The sequence below is a fragment of the Xiphophorus maculatus genome, chromosome 6 (genome assembly GCF_002775205.1).
Source record: "Xiphophorus maculatus strain JP 163 A chromosome 6, X_maculatus-5.0-male, whole genome shotgun sequence".
In the NCBI taxonomy this organism is placed as follows: domain Eukaryota; kingdom Metazoa; phylum Chordata; class Actinopteri; order Cyprinodontiformes; family Poeciliidae; genus Xiphophorus; species Xiphophorus maculatus.
Genome location: NC_036448.1, coordinates 10040479 through 10056429, shown reverse-complemented (window position 1 = coordinate 10056429; position 15951 = coordinate 10040479). Strand labels below are relative to the sequence as shown.

The following is a 15951-nucleotide window of genomic DNA, read 5'->3' as shown; positions in this document are numbered from 1 at the left end:
AGTCTACACAGTTGGTTTTTTTAAATACATGAATGACCAATGACTCCATAAACACTTGAAAGCTGAATGGGTACAATGGCACTTTGCACCAATCTGATGATTGAATAACCTAAATAACAGACATAACAGATTAAAAACAATAAATATCTTTCTCATTGAGATTATATATTTATTTATTCAAAAATTTAGCAGCATAAAGGGTTCTGAATTGAAAATGTTACTTATTTTGTCCATATATAGTTTTTGATTAAAATATGATTAATTGTTATTATTAATTACAGACCCTGTATTTAACTCGATTAAAAATTTTAATCGAGTCCCACAACTAATATGAATATTTACATTTATATACACTTTGTATTAATATTTACATATTATACATCAGAAAAATGCAGTGCATTCAGAATGTCACAGATGTCAACGAGAGCTTTTTATTCTGTTTTAAATCTGAAATTGTGAGTTTGTTTGATGGCATCAGGGCACCCTGGAGGATCAAATCATTCAGGCTAACCCTGCTCTGGAGGCTTTTGGCAATGCTAAGACCATCAGGAATGACAACTCCTCCAGATTTGTAAGTGACTGTGAAATGACTAATCTTGAATTAGTCATTTCTGATATAAAGTCAAGAAACTCAATAACTCTTTTTCTTTTAGGGTAAATTCATCAGAATCCACTTTGACAATAGAGGGAAGCTTGCCTCTGCTGACATTGAAACCTGTACGTACCGTGACTACATACTACATACATACTACATACCGTGACTACATCAATGATAGCCTATTTTTGCTGAGAATAATAAGTTGTTTTCCCAACAGATCTTCTGGAAAAGTCACGTGTCACCTACCAGCTCAGAGCTGAGAGGGATTACCACATTTTCTACCAGATCCTGTCTCAAGTAAAACCTGAACTTCTGGGTGAGTGTAGGCAACATATTCAAAGCAATTATGTTTTCTAAAGTATAACATTACTGATATAACTATATTTTAATTGTGTCAATGTAGAGATGCTACTCATCACCAACAACCCCTATGATTACGCATTCATCTCCCAAGGAGAGACGACAGTAGCTTCCATCAATGACTCTGAGGAGCTGATGGCTACTGATGTGCGATGAGCATTCTGACAAACATTTTTTAAACAACACTAAATGTCAACTACAAAGTTCACCACTGTAACATGTCTTACTCAGGAAGCTTTTGATGTGCTGGGATTCACTCAAGAAGAAAAAAACAGTATGTACAAGCTTACTGGGGCTATTATGCATCATGGCAACATGAAGTTTAAGAACAAGCAGAGAGAGGAGCAGGCAGAGGCTGATGGCACCGAAGGTAAGACATTTCTACTTTTTAAACCGTTTACAGTCAATGACACAACATGTTACCAAGCTCAAACAAGGATGGTAGCCTTGAATAATATTAATGCCATTAATTCTCCAAAGATGCTGACAAAGCAGCGTATCTGATGGGCCTGAACTCTGCTGACCTCATCAAAGGTCTCTGTCACCCAAGGGTCAAAGTGGGGAATGAGTGGGTCACCAAGGGACAAAATGTTGCCCAGGTAAAGACATATATGCTTTATGAGTATAATTTGATGATACATTACTTAGTTTTAACAAATGTCCTTGTCATGCCCTTATTGAGGTGTACTATGCTGTTGGAGCCCTGTCTAAGGCAGTTTATGAGAAGATGTTCCTCTGGATGGTGGTGAGAATTAATCAGTCTCTTGACACCAAGCAGCCTCGCCAGTACTTCATTGGAGTGCTGGACATTGCTGGGTTTGAAATTTTTGATGTGAGTTTAGATAGGAATCAATGCATACTTGTTGAGTTTTTTATTCTAAGAGTTCATTTTTAATTACTCTCAATATCTCTCCAGTTCAACACCTTCGAGCAGCTGTGCATCAACTTCACCAATGAAAAACTGCAACAGTTCTTCAACCACCACATGTTTGTGCTGGAGCAGGAAGAATACAAGAAAGAAGGAATTGAATGGACTTTCATTGACTTTGGTATGGATCTGCAGGCCTGTATTGACCTGATTGAAAAGGTGAGAATCAGAATATCAAAAATATGGAGAAAGTAAAAGGTCATTTGTGTTTCAAACCACTTTTATTACCCTTTCAGCCCATGGGTATCATGTCCATCCTCGAAGAGGAGTGCATGTTTCCCAAAGCCTCTGATGCTACATTTAAAGCTAAGCTTTATGACAATCATCTGGGAAAATCAAACAATTTCCAGAAGCCTAGAGTTGTCAAAGGCAAACCAGAGGCCCATTTTGCCCTGGTTCACTATGCTGGAACTGTTGACTATAATATCAACAACTGGCTGGTGAAGAACAAGGATCCTCTGAATGAGACTGTTGTTGGGCTGTACCAGAAGTCTACACTCAAGCTGCTTGGTATTCTCTTTGCAAATTATGCAGGAGCTGATTCAGGTATGTATTTGGTCAGGTATGAGTTACTCCTTTTAAAACACATATTATTATTAAATAAGGGGGCCTAGTAGATGGCCCTTTATATAAGGACATATACGGTTTTTTGGCTCCATTTTGCTTGTAAAGATCTTAATAATGAATCAAATTCAAACGTGAAACGTATTTGTCATGTGACCATTCACGCAGAATTCCATCAGACAAACAAAATTATTATATGGTAACTAACGAATCTAACTAAATGATATTAACTCAACTTTAGGCACACAAATATATGTAAACATGATAATTTGATTCATCATCATTCATGATGCTAAAATATGGAGATATGGTGTCAAATAAATTATAAAAGAAGTTTTAAGCCAAAAAATAAAGTACTCTAAACTGTTGATAAATGTCTGGGCATCAGTAGATGTTAGCATATTTGTTCCTCTGTGTCAATATGAACATTATGAGTTGCTATGGAGATCACCAATTTAAACAATGGGTGGATAGGTAATAAGTATGACATGGAGAAAATGCAGAAATGTGCATTTTTGCTTTATTTCAACTGGGTCATTTGAAAACAATACATCTACATATGGTTTTTATTATTTCTTCTATTTAATACTGTGTTAATAACTTTTAGTTCAGGAATCTGGAGGAAAGGGCAAAGGTGGGACTAAAAAGAAAGGTTCATCTTTCCAAACTGTGTCTGCCCTGCACAGGGTAAGATTATTTTGATTTTAACAGTCATAAAATAGCTAAAAGACACCATCTACGTGGATGTGAGACATCCATTGACAATAAACATGTGCTTTCAGGAGAACCTGAATAAGTTGATGACCAACCTGAGGTCTACCCACCCCCACTTTGTACGCTGCATCATTCCCAACGAGACCAAGACTCCTGGGGCCATGGAGAATCCTCTGGTGATGCACCAGCTACGCTGTAACGGTGTCCTGGAAGGCATCAGGATCTGTAGGAAAGGCTTCCCTAACAGGATCCTCTATGGAGACTTCAAGCAGAGGTTTGCTGTTGATTAGAAGTCAGACATAGAAATACTAAAGAACAAAAATGACCATATTTGGATGTATTTGTTACAAATATTGCATTTTGAACATAATTTACATAAATCAAACTTCTCTTATTGGGTTAGTTGATTACAAACGACACTAGTCTACAAAAAAGTTTATTAAGTACGTGTTGCTTCAAAGTGAAAGGACCTAAAAAACTCTTTTCCAACTTTCATTTGTCCCAGACTGTTTATATTCTTTGAGTATGTCTTTCTTCATAAATTCTATTGTTGAATTGAAGTTCATTGGGTTTTACAAAATATTTGGAATACCATTTAACAAACCTCAATATATGAGTGGTAGTTGAAGTTGAGCATTTTATTCCAAAGACATTACACAAGTGATCTTTTACTTTTGTTAGATACCGCATCTTAAACCCAAATGCCATACCTGAGGGACAGTTCATCGATAACAAGAAGGCTTCAGAGAAGCTTCTAGGTTCCCTAGATATCGATCATAACCAGTATAAATTGGGTCACACCAAGGTAAGTAAATCTATGTTGTGTAAACATATGTCAGATATCTGTAAAAGTCAGCCAATTCAAATGATTTATTTTTTTGTTTTATATTTAGAGCCGATATTGAGATCACATCTAAATCACACATTTAGAAAGTTTAAATGAGCCAGAAATTTACACATGAAAACTCCCATACATGACTAAGTATCTACACGTTTAAATAAATTAGGTGTTCTTCAAAGCTGGGCTCCTCGGTCTACTGGAAGAGATGAGAGATGACCGTCTGGCTCTCATCATAACGAGGATTCAGGCAAGATCAAGAGGTGTTCTTGCAAGAATAGAATTCCAGAAGATTGTAGAACGCAGGTAATAAAAATCAAGTACATATGTTAATTTTAAATAAACTGATTTAGAAGGACTTACAATGTTTTAACTTATATGAAGAAAGTGAGAAAACAAATATTGTGCAGTATAAAAAGATATACAATGCAATATAAAATAGTAATAGTTTAACAACATTTCAGCAGTGCATTAATACAAAATGTTGCACACAGGGATGCACTACTTGTGATTCAGTGGAACATCCGTGCCTTCATGGGGGTCAAGAATTGGCCCTGGATGAAGTTGTACTTCAAGATCAAACCTCTGTTGAAATCAGCTGAGACTGAGAAGGAGATGGCCAACATGAAGGAGGAGTTTACCAAACTCAAGGAGGCTTATGCAAAATCAGAAGCCCGTAGGAAGGAACTAGAAGAGAAAATGGTCTCTCTTCTCCAAGAGAAGAACGACCTGCAGCTCCAAGTCCAAACTGTATGTTGAAACTGTGATTTTAATGTCTGAACATAATTTATGATAACCATTCTGTAAAACATATTAATTTCTTTTGATAAAAGGAGCAAGATAATCTGTCTGATGCTGAGGAACGGTGTGAGGGTCTGATCAAGAGTAAGATTCAACTGGAAGCAAAAATCAAGGAGTTGACAGAAAGACTGGAGGATGAGGAGGAGATGAATGCTGAACTGACAGCTAAGAAGAGGAAGCTGGAGGATGAATGCTCTGAGTTAAAGAAGGACATTGATGACTTAGAGCTAACTCTGGCAAAGGTGGAGAAAGAGAAACACGCTACAGAGAACAAGGTACCACAATGACCAACCATTACACCAAAACACATGTCAAATACCATTGGTACACACTGAAAACCTTTTGGCCTCTAGGTCAAGAACCTGACAGAGGAGATGGCTGCTTTGGACGAAATCATTGCCAAGCTCACAAAGGAGAAAAAGGCTTTACAGGAAGCTCATCAACAAACCCTGGATGACCTGCAGAGTGAGGAAGACAAAGTCAACACTCTGACCAAGGCCAAGACGAAGCTGGAACAGCAAGTGGACGATGTAAGATCTAAAACATTACAACTGAATCCTGTATTATGTTTATTTGACTACAAATGATTATTTGCCTGTCTCTCTGCAGCTTGAAGGATCCTTAGAACAAGAGAAGAAAATACGAATGGATCTTGAGAGAGCCAAGCGAAAGCTTGAGGGAGACTTAAAGTTGGCTCAAGAAAGTATCATGGACTTAGAAAATGACAAGCAGCAACTTGAAGAGAGGCTGAAAAAGTAAGAAGCCCATTTGAAAAACACTAGCTACTTTCTAAGTAGGCATCATTTTATACACTGTACCTTTTATCATCCATAGGAAAGATTTTGAAATAAGCCAACTCAATGGAAAAATAGAGGATGAACAAGCAATGAGTGCTCAGCTCCAGAAGAAACTGAAGGAGCTGCAGGTGAAACTTATCACCAGACAAAATATTAACAAGAAGGACTGTGAGTTTTTAAAAGCATATGCAACCTTAATCCTTTTGTTCTAGGCCCGCATTGAAGAGCTGGAGGAAGAGCTTGAGGCAGAACGAGCTGCTCGAGCCAAGGTGGAGAAGCAGAGAGCAGACTTGGCTAGAGAGTTAGAGGAGATCAGTGAGAGACTGGAGGAGGCTGGAGGAGCCACAGCCGCCCAGATTGAGATGAACAAGAAGAGGGAGGCCGAGTTCCAGAAACTCCGCAGAGACCTCGAAGAGGCCACGCTGCACCATGAAGCCACCACTGCCACTCTCAGGAAGAAACAATCCGACACTGTTGCTGACCTGGGAGAACAGATCGACAACTTGCAGAGAGTCAAGCAGAAGCTGGAGAAGGAGAAGAGCGAGCTTAGACTGGAGCTGGATGATGTTGTGTCCAATATGGAGCAGATTGTCAAGGCCAAGGTAAGATAAATATTAAGTAACCCAATGTTTTCTTGTTGTTGGCTGAAAATATTACTCTTGTCCCACATAGTGATGATTATTCATACATGTTTTACTTTGTTTCAGAACAATTTGGAGAAAATGTGTCGGTCTCTTGAGGATCAGTTGAATGAATATAAAACCAAATCAGAAGAGGGACAGCGTACCATCAATGACTTCACCATGCAGAAAGCTAAGCTTCAAACTGAAAATGGTATAAACATGCACTTTAAACCTCTTGAATAGCATACATAAACTTTATCAATTGAAAACCTAATTTTTAAATTCATTCTCAGGTGAACTTATAAGGATGCTTGAGGAAAAGGATTCCTTAGTGTCTCAACTCACCAGAGGAAAGCAGTCGTACACACAACAAATTGAAGACCTCAAAAGACAACTGGAAGAGGAAATCAAGGTAAGTGGGAACCAAGAGATTCAATAAAATAAAGATGATTTATTGACAGCGACTATATCCTTTAATATGCTTTTTTTTAAGGCCAAGAATGCACTAGCCCATGCGGTACAGTCTGCTCGCCATGACTGTGACCTCCTCAGGGAGCAGTACGAGGAGGAGCAGGAAGCCAAGGCTGAACTGCAGCGCAGCATGTCCAAGGCCAACTCTGAGGTGGCTCAGTGGAGAACCAAGTACGAAACTGATGCCATCCAGAGAACCGAGGAACTGGAAGAAGCCAAGTGAGTACAGCACATTTGAATTTCAGTGACTGTAAAAAGTTTGAAAGCAGCCAATCCCAATCATGGATTCTTCAATAATCCAGGAAGAAGCTGGCTCAGCGTCTGCAGGAGGCTGAGGAGGCTGTTGAAGCAGTGAATGCCAAGTGCTCCTCTCTGGAGAAGACCAAACACAGGCTGCAGAATGAGATTGAAGATCTCATGGTGGATGTGGAGAGGTCTAATGCTGCTGCTGCTGCTCTGGACAAGAAGCAAAGGAACTTTGACAAGGTTGAAAAATACAGAGACCGCTGTATGAACTTACCACACCAAACGAGAAAATGCTTACATCTCCATCATTTTTTTAGGTCTTGTCTGAGTGGAAACAGAAATATGAAGAGTCTCAGTGTGAGCTGGAGAGTTCTCAGAAAGAAGCCAGATCATTGAGCACCGAACTCTTCAAACTTAAAAACTCTTATGAAGAGTCTCTCGAACATCTGGAGACTATGAAAAGGGAGAACAAGAACTTACAAGGTTGGTTGTTCATCAATAAAACATCAGACAAATTAATTACAAAGAAGAATTAACATATTGTGCCAATTACATTTTAGAGGAAATATCTGACCTCACTGAGCAAATTGGTGTGGGAGGAAAGAACATTCATGAGCTTGAGAAAATACGGAAGCAGCTGGAACAAGAAAAGTCTGAGATACAGACCGCTCTTGAGGAAGCAGAGGTAAAGTGCAGAGCAAAATGTTTACTAGAATTAAAATATCGTAGTGTTTGGTATTTGGTGAAAAGAATTATTTCAAACAACTCATCCTGTTTCTATAGGCCTCACTGGAGCATGAGGAAGGGAAGATTCTCAGAGTCCAGCTTGAGTTGAACCAAATAAAAGCGGACTTTGAGCGAAAGCTGGCTGAGAAAGATGAAGAGATGGAACAAGTAAAGCGAAACCAACAGCGGATGGTGGATACTCTTCAGAGCTCCCTTGAGTCTGAAACTCGCAGCAGGAATGAAGCCCTTCGTCTGAAAAAGAAGATGGAGGGAGACCTCAACGAGATGGAGATCCAGCTTAGCCAAGCCAACAGGCAGGCGGCTGAGGCCCAGAAACAACTCAAGTCTGTTCATGCACATCTTAAGGTCAGTAAGTAATAGGAAACGCAATTGTGGTATTGCCTTAGTTTAAAAACATCAAACCTGATAAAAAAATTGTTTGACATTCATTTAAGGATGCTCAACTCCAACTTGATGATGCTCTGCGAGGCAATGATGACATGAAGGAAAACCTTGCCATTGTTGAAAGACGCAACAACCTGCTTCAGGCAGAACTGGAGGAACTGAGGGGCGCTTTAGAGCAAACCGAACGAAGCCGCAAACTTGCTGAGCAAGAGCTGCTGGATGTTAGCGAGCGGGTGCAGCTACTGCACTCACAGGTGAGACTACATCTCAAAGGTAACAATACTTCCTACATGAACTTATACCTCATAAATATCTCATTTTGAAATCATGCAGAACACCAGCCTGATAAATCAGAAGAAGAAGCTCGAGGGTGATATTGTTCAACTACAGACTGAAGTGGAGGAGGCTGTGCAGGAATGCAGAAATGCTGAAGAGAAGGCCAAGAAGGCCATCACTGATGCTGCCATGATGGCAGAGGAGCTGAAGAAAGAGCAGGACACCAGCGCTCACCTGGAGCGCATGAAGAAGAACATGGAGCAGACCATCAAAGATTTGCAGCACCGTCTGGATGAAGCTGAACAGATCGCCATGAAGGGAGGCAAGAAGCAGGTCCAGAAGCTTGAGGCCAGGGTGAGTAGAGGAAGGCTCATCGATGCAAAGTGTTTGAGCAAGCAAATCAAATGTTTTCTGAATCTCAACCAATAAGATGTTTAATGACTTTTGCTGTGGAATCTGCAGGTCAGGGAGCTTGAAAATGAGGTGGAAAGTGAACAGAAGAAGTCCAGCGATGCAATAAAAGGAGTGAGAAAGTATGAGAGACGCATCAAGGAACTTACCTATCAGGTAGCTATTAATCTAGAACACACCTTTAGTAGTTTTCATAAACTCAAAAAGTATTTATTTCCAATGTCCATCTTATTTTATTAAACCTAGACTGAAGAGGACCGTAAAAATCTGGCACGTCTCCAAGACTTGGTGGACAAGCTTCAGCTCAAAGTGAAATCCTATAAGAAGTCTGCAGAAGTAGCTGTGAGTATAGATCTTTCAAAATAGGATCATTATATAACATAGTCATACACATCTGGAATTATCTTATCTGGAATATGTGATGCTTTTCCAACAGGAGGAACAGGCCAACAGCAACCTCACCAAGTTCCGCAAGATTCAACATGAGTTGGACGAGGCTGAAGAGAGAGCCGATATTGCAGAGTCTCAAGTCAACAAGTTACGAGCCAAAAGCCGTGATGCTGGGTCAAAGGTTTGTATGTAGACAAAAATGGTAACTGTTTTTCAAATATATGTTTTTAAAGATGTCCAGAGAATAAAAATGCTTTCATGTTCAACCCAAAAAACAAAAAAAGCAAAAAGTTTGGCCATGACAATCCCTTGTTGAAATAATTTTTGACTTTTTGAACTGAAACAACCAAGCAACAGTAGTTATTTTTACACCTCTGTGGTTGTTTTTAATCTCTCAAAGGAAATATTGTGTATCACTTTTAATTTGCAACCAATCTGAAATTTCATTTGATTCCATGATATAATCTTCAGACCCGCATTCATTTGTTCAAACAATCTGATATAAGTACAATCATAATAGAAATGTTAAGTAATCATGCTTATCAACACAGAGATAGGTTCAGTTATGAATGTGTTTGATGTAAAATGTGCCCATTAACCCCAGAACCAAAGCAGACATTAAAGCAACATCTCGAGTCATCAGCAGGGAAGTTACACTTTTAGTACAAATGGGTCTCCTCTAATACTTTGTTTAAACACCACTCAACACTTATCCTGTGTTCTCTTTTTTTCAGAAAGGACTTGATGAAGAATAAAGTTTCTCCATACAATAAAGTGTCCGAGACACCTGTTGCTAATATAATGGTGCCTCCCTAAGCATGCTGTTGTGTTGAGTAGAATAAATCAAATGTGCATCTAAAACAGCCTCTTGACTTGTTATTGCCTATAGTTTTGACCAGAAGAAAAACATTTAATTCAAAACATGTGTGAGCTTACTACAATAAATCAGATTGACTGGATAAACTAAACATAGAACATTATTGTACCATTAGAATATTGATTAGAACATGCAACACTGCAAATACCTGGCAATGTACACCTATTTTGTTTTTAAATGCACTTCATTTACTTTCAATGGGTTAATTGTATTACTATGTTTTTTTTCTGAACAAGTACTGCCAGAAACTATATTATTACAATTGTAAATTACATTGAGAAATATTAGTTTAGATAACAGTAGTAAACCAATGATAGTAAACCAATCATCCAACTTTCATAAGAAAATAAAAATTTACATATTTGCTGACCCATAGTTCGAAAACTGGGAGAATTGCTCAGGTTTTAAACTAAATCTCTGATTTGCCCCATAAATTAATAAATTAGTAGATAGACATACATACAGGTTTTGTCTACTTATAACAGTTTAGCAATTGCTACTCTGGGGATTTTGTTGTAATGGTTTGTGACTGCAAATCTCTGCCTTTTAGGAGGGAAGATTTGCCTCATATATCTGTAGTTAAAGTAACTAATAGATCTGATGTTGTAGAAGGCAGGTAAGTAATCCACTCTACAAAATATTTTCAGATCTATAGCAAGAAGTGCATTAAATACTTTAAAAGTTATTTGAGCTGAAGCAGATTGGCATGAAATAATAATAAAAATGATGTGTGTTACACACACAGCCCACTGTAGACTTCAGCTGTCTTCATTGAGACCAATGATTTATTTGGGAGTGTCAATGGCTGCATGCTTTTACAAATGTCACATGGGATCACTGTTTTGGACAAGAGTAATTAAACTAGAAATTAAATTCCTGGTTATTTCAGTTTTAGACATTTAAGTTGTTTGTATGCTGCATAAATTTTTTAACAGAGATAAATCTCCAGTAAAAAATGTATTTGTAGTTTCTAACTTTAATATACTATTTAATTTTTTTTTTTGTCACGTAAGACAAATCAAAAAAATTTTAGTTTTTTTTTTTTTTTTTTTTTTTTTTTTTTGTTGTTTTGATCCATAGTTGAGAAAAAGGGGCAGATATTATAAGATTATTTTCTTCTTTCTGCTACCTTTCATTTCATTTTTTTAAAATTATTTTATTTTTTTCTTTGTATTAAAATTTTTTTTATTTGTATTGAATGAAATGAATAAAAATATATATATATATATATATATATATATATATATATATATATATATATATATATATATATATATATATATATATATATATACAATTAGAGTAGTGTTATTAATCTCGCATCACCACAGATTTCAGCATTAACAGACAACGGTTCTCAAAAGTGGCTGTGAAACAAAACTACTATGAGCAAGAAATGAAAAGCAATAAATGTAGTAATTAGTTTACATGCATATGTTTCATTATCACTATAAAATGTTTACCCATTCATTTTTTTTTAAATTTCATTAGGTTCTAAATAAATTATCTTTGGGGTGAAATCTTTTGTTGTCAATCTTAGTAGATTAAACAAACATGGTTCAATGTCATATATAAAAAAAGTTAAAACTACTAACCTTAGTATTACTTAATTAAACTTTTTTTTCTCAGAGGAGCACGCATCTTCAGTGCCAGAAAAGGCCCAGTTGTGTCACAGTACAGGAGCTTACTTGGTGAAGGCAAATCATCAGGTAACGAATTGTCCACCTGTAAGATCTTTCTCAATACATACAAAAAAATCATAAACTAAAATAAAGCATAGGTGATTTAATGACTGCAAAGTATATTCAAGTGACATTTAGCATGAATCATCTAGACTAGTAATCAGACAAATAAAAAATAAATACCTTTCCATAATTTCATGATATGTTGGTTCTTTTCCTCATCTGAACACATTCAGAATTCAGGTTGAGTCCACTCAGAAGCCCATAGTCTAAATGAGTGAGGCAAAGACAAGGACGAGAACAATCAACTCCCCTTAGAAGTGACCTTTCACAACAGCAAATAGCAAATACTACTAATAGCTTTGCTGGCTCAGATTCCTCAACTTAAGTGGTGCAAGGTGTCTCACACCTTCCTTTGGGATGCTCATGTGATAGTAAAAGTCAGAGACAGAAAGGCTGTGGACAGCTGAGAATGAGACCTTCAGTGAAGGGACAAGTGTTCTCTCCAAGAGCCTGGAATAGACTGAGGGACAAGTAACAGAGATGTTAATCCAAGTGCAAAGGCAAGTCAGGACATGGCCTGATGGAGTAAGATGTGATGTTCACTGTGATAGAGGTTTCACAAAGATTTCATCACAGTTTTGGCTAAATTCTGTCTAACCAAGAAATTCTGAACACCAAGGGCTTCGTTTGCCATAAATAAATGCAAGTTCATATCTGAGTTTTGTTCTTGTCTTTCTTGATTCATTTTCACACTTAAACTTGCAAACAATTCTAACACTGGGCTAAATGTGGATTAATTTATAATCTAATTTGTAAAGATAAATCATCCCAAATTAAATGACATATCGTGCAAATTATACTGTTTTATACCTTTAGCTACTTATAATCAATTGTTGCTGCCGATCAATAAAAAGACAAACAACAAACAAAAACTGTCCTGACAACCTGCGTCACAAGCTGTCCCCAAGCTCTCCTCTGAACCACCAAGCCCTCAAAGGCAACCAGCAGGAATTTCACAAGTTATCTTTGTGCTCAAGAATAAAAAGAAGAAAACAATGCCATGTCAACAGGAGCAGCACAAGGGCAGTCTCTGAATGCCTTCTCTGTGTATGCGCCTGGACTATAGGTCACAAATAAATAATTTCCTATTTAAATAAGCAAATGCATTTAAAAGAAGCAGAAATAAAAATCAGGATAATAAAACATTTTTCAATTATAAAGTACCTTGACTGCTGATTTTGTTTGTAATTAATGTTTCACAAGAGATTATAATGCTGATAACATTTGTCAGAAAACAATAGCTACTTTTGAGAAATCTATTGTTTTCTGACTTGATCGGAGAAATCAAGCTGTCAAGATGCAAGACATTTTACAGCTGGTTTTATGTTTTGGGAGGTTTGTAAGCAAATGCCTTTTTTATGAGTTTGGTGCAAACATTCGGAAAAGAGAGCAAGTACCAACCATTGAAACATAAAGGGTATTGCTTGATGCTCTTTTGTGTATATCTGTGTGTCACTTAACACAGATACATTGGAAGAACACCAAGGATTGCCTTGTACTTAAAGCGTAGCAATTTTGGAGCCTGCAGGTACTCAAGGAAGGCCTTCCCACCCGAGAAAATAACTCACAATGATCGGTCAAGGTGTTGCAGTTTTCTCTAAACGGTAAGAATGTTAAGCTGCATTGTTCTTGTGAAGACACTGGGCAGATGCACACATATACAAAAGGTCACGATAGTCCAACAAAAAATGGGAGCAACAAATTGCTTGTTTTTTTGTATTGAAAGAAAAGTACTACATATTGTGATAATAAAAACCCAGTTTCCGTCTCAGCTTGCTCAGTTTTAAAAAGTAAAGGAGTCATCAATTAAGACACCCAAGTATTTATAGGAACTCAGCATCACTATGCTCCACCCATCTAGGGTAACCACAGCAGGAATAGCAATTTGGAAATAAACACCATTTGTCCTTCATTTGAAGAAAGTGAGACTCACTCCACTCACGAGATACACATTGCATCACCTTGTTCAGTATCCTTTTATGTAATATGAACTTGAATGGGACAGTATTGTCTCTGAGGATGTCTATTGTAGACTTAACTACGAGTAGTGTTGAGTGATAATAAAGAGACCTCACAACTGTGACCTTGTCCTTGTCTTGTGTCTTTGCAGACAACAGCTGCAGCTCTTTGTTCTCCATTTCTATTTTATAACCAATCACTGAAGAGACTATTATTCAATCTAAAATCCAAAAAAGTGTGAAGCTTCACAAGTTGTGTTGCTCTACTTTGTTTTGTTTCTCTCAACTTGCAGATAGAAAGATAATATCCCAATGTCCATGCATCTTCCTGGCCTTTAGTCAGAGACGGGGGTTCAAGTAACAAATGAATATCCTTCCAGGCACAAAAATTCAGAAAAACCTAAACAAGACATACATTTAAATTAATAAACTACTTTACCATTCATTATTATTTAAAAATACCTAACAATAACACATACAAGTCACTAGGAGAGACAAAATGCTTCAGCAGTCAGAGTTTGCTTCCCCACCTCCTGCCTCTCTCTTTCTTTCTTTCTTTGTCATGTCCACTCTGGCATACAAGTCTTTTGTTCAAGGTGAGAGCAACAAATAGCAGCACTGGGTTCAACCCAGTTTGGAGAATGCTTTTGTGACGAGCAAACTGGATGCCATTTCTCTGATATTCATACCCATATTTGGTTGACTTCCAACCTTTATTAATGGAGAGAAAGCCCAAAGGGAGTCACTGGTTCCATCATTCTCTTGACAGGGTTGACAATAAGAGGTAAGAGCATTCACTCAAGTAATAATCTGCTTTGTTGTAGCTGGCCAGCAGCACAGTAGGCTAGGCTTAAAAATAATTTTAAACCATGTCTGTGATTAATGTCTGTAAGCAGAACTAATCTCTTATTGTTTTACAAACTTACCGTTTCCACTTTTGCAGAATTGTGATCTTTTTTGTTCTGTCTTTTATTTGTGGAGCAGCAAGATTTCACATATCCAGGGGGTCTGAAGTAAAGCTCAGGTAAAATCAATTAATTTTAGTGACAGTAATCTAACACTAAGAGTAAAATCAATATAAGGCTATACTTATATGGAGATATTCTTTGAATGCCCACATATTGCTATATTTACAATTAAAGGGAAAAATGATGGTTTTTTAAAAGTTAAGGTAATTACTAAAAATGTTGGTAAAACAAAGTTTGCCACTGATCTGTATTTTTTATTAACTATTTTCAAAATAGATTTAAATATTTCTGGGGTTAAAGTATTTTTGTTGATTTCTTTTCTTGATTCTCAAATGGGTAATCGTAATATGCATTAAAAAGCATTTTAAATAGTAGATGATGTTTTTTTTTTCTAAAGGTTGAAACATGGGTGATGCCGCCATGGCAGAATTTGGGGCTGCAGCTTCTTATCTAAGGAAATCGGATAAGGAGCGTCTGGAGGCCCAGACTCGCCCCTTTGACATGAAGAGAGAGTGCTTCGTACCTGACCCAGAGGTTGAGTACGTAAAAGCAACCGTCCAAAGTCGTGATGGTGACAAAGTCACTGCTGAAACAGAATTTGGAAAGGCAAGAGAATTTATATTCAGTACTAAAATGTGTAAAATCAATAATCCATAGAGGTGTTTGATTTTTACTTTTAACATTTTTTATCTTGTTTGTTTTATCTTTTTACTATGGACCTTCTTACATGTCTGGAATAAAGATATTATGATGCTGATGATTCAGTTTAGATGTAAAACAAAGTTTTTGTTGTTTTCTTTTACAGACCGTCACAGTGAAGGAGTGCGATGTACATCCTCAGAACCCGCCAAAGTTTGATAAAATTGAAGATATGGCGATGTTCACCTTCCTCCATGAGCCAGCTGTGCTGTTTAACCTCAAAGAGCGTTATGCAGCGTGGATGATCTATGTAAGAAAGCTCAACTTCAATGTACAAACTAACATTGCAGGGAAATGCAGTCTATTAGATATGTTCAATAAGACAATTATTTCATTATCTTATGTTATTGTTACCTGTTAACCTGCAGACCTACTCTGGGCTGTTCTGTGTGACTGTCAACCCCTACAAGTGGCTGCCAGTCTACAACCAAGAGGTGGTTGTTGCCTACAGGGGAAAGAAGAGGAGTGAAGCTCCTCCTCACATCTTCTCCATCTCTGACAATGCCTACCAGTACATGCTGGCAGGTACAGAAACCCCTTATTTTGTTCACACATC

General features: G+C 37.4%; 1 protein-coding gene and 1 long non-coding RNA gene across 5 annotated transcripts in view; one reads left to right on the top strand and one right to left on the bottom strand.

Moving 5' to 3' along the window:
• LOC111608977 overlaps positions 1 to 15951 on the bottom strand; it is a 35834-nt gene that overhangs the window by 6713 nt on the left and 13170 nt on the right. Inside the window, exons 3-5 of one of the 3 annotated variants that reach the window (XR_002752944.1) lie at positions 11891 to 11976; positions 11621 to 11759; positions 3356 to 3443 (exon numbers count right to left, since the gene is read on the bottom strand). This is a non-coding gene — a long non-coding RNA (uncharacterized LOC111608977). The other 2 variants (XR_002752943.1, XR_002752945.1) reach the window with 2 other exon arrangements.
• Positions 1 to 15951, top strand: part of LOC102229576 (myosin-7-like) — a 28313-nt gene that overhangs the window by 2213 nt on the left and 10149 nt on the right. The window contains exons 7-38 of one of the 2 annotated variants that reach the window (XM_023335994.1): positions 479 to 571; positions 654 to 717; positions 816 to 914; positions 1002 to 1105; positions 1190 to 1328; positions 1439 to 1557; positions 1641 to 1790; positions 1875 to 2045; positions 2123 to 2432; positions 3058 to 3137; positions 3233 to 3438; positions 3846 to 3969; positions 4172 to 4308; positions 4497 to 4752; positions 4836 to 5078; positions 5157 to 5333; positions 5413 to 5558; positions 5638 to 5728; positions 5813 to 6202; positions 6308 to 6434; positions 6517 to 6635; positions 6717 to 6913; positions 6997 to 7180; positions 7258 to 7423; positions 7501 to 7625; positions 7724 to 8032; positions 8122 to 8325; positions 8405 to 8701; positions 8810 to 8914; positions 9005 to 9100; positions 9195 to 9329; positions 9883 to 10009. In XM_023335994.1, the coding sequence (XP_023191762.1) occupies positions 479 to 571; positions 654 to 717; positions 816 to 914; positions 1002 to 1105; positions 1190 to 1328; positions 1439 to 1557; positions 1641 to 1790; positions 1875 to 2045; positions 2123 to 2432; positions 3058 to 3137; positions 3233 to 3438; positions 3846 to 3969; positions 4172 to 4308; positions 4497 to 4752; positions 4836 to 5078; positions 5157 to 5333; positions 5413 to 5558; positions 5638 to 5728; positions 5813 to 6202; positions 6308 to 6434; positions 6517 to 6635; positions 6717 to 6913; positions 6997 to 7180; positions 7258 to 7423; positions 7501 to 7625; positions 7724 to 8032; positions 8122 to 8325; positions 8405 to 8701; positions 8810 to 8914; positions 9005 to 9100; positions 9195 to 9329; positions 9883 to 9903 (5184 nt within the window). In that variant the 3' untranslated portion in view covers positions 9904 to 10009. Of the gene's footprint in view, positions 1 to 478; positions 572 to 653; positions 718 to 815; positions 915 to 1001; positions 1106 to 1189; positions 1329 to 1438; positions 1558 to 1640; positions 1791 to 1874; positions 2046 to 2122; positions 2433 to 3057; positions 3138 to 3232; positions 3439 to 3845; positions 3970 to 4171; positions 4309 to 4496; positions 4753 to 4835; positions 5079 to 5156; positions 5334 to 5412; positions 5559 to 5637; positions 5729 to 5812; positions 6203 to 6307; positions 6435 to 6516; positions 6636 to 6716; positions 6914 to 6996; positions 7181 to 7257; positions 7424 to 7500; positions 7626 to 7723; positions 8033 to 8121; positions 8326 to 8404; positions 8702 to 8809; positions 8915 to 9004; positions 9101 to 9194; positions 9330 to 9882; positions 14513 to 14712; positions 14753 to 15093; positions 15303 to 15501; positions 15646 to 15763; positions 15921 to 15951 lie in introns of those variants that run through there. The other variant, XM_023335995.1, reaches the window with a different exon arrangement.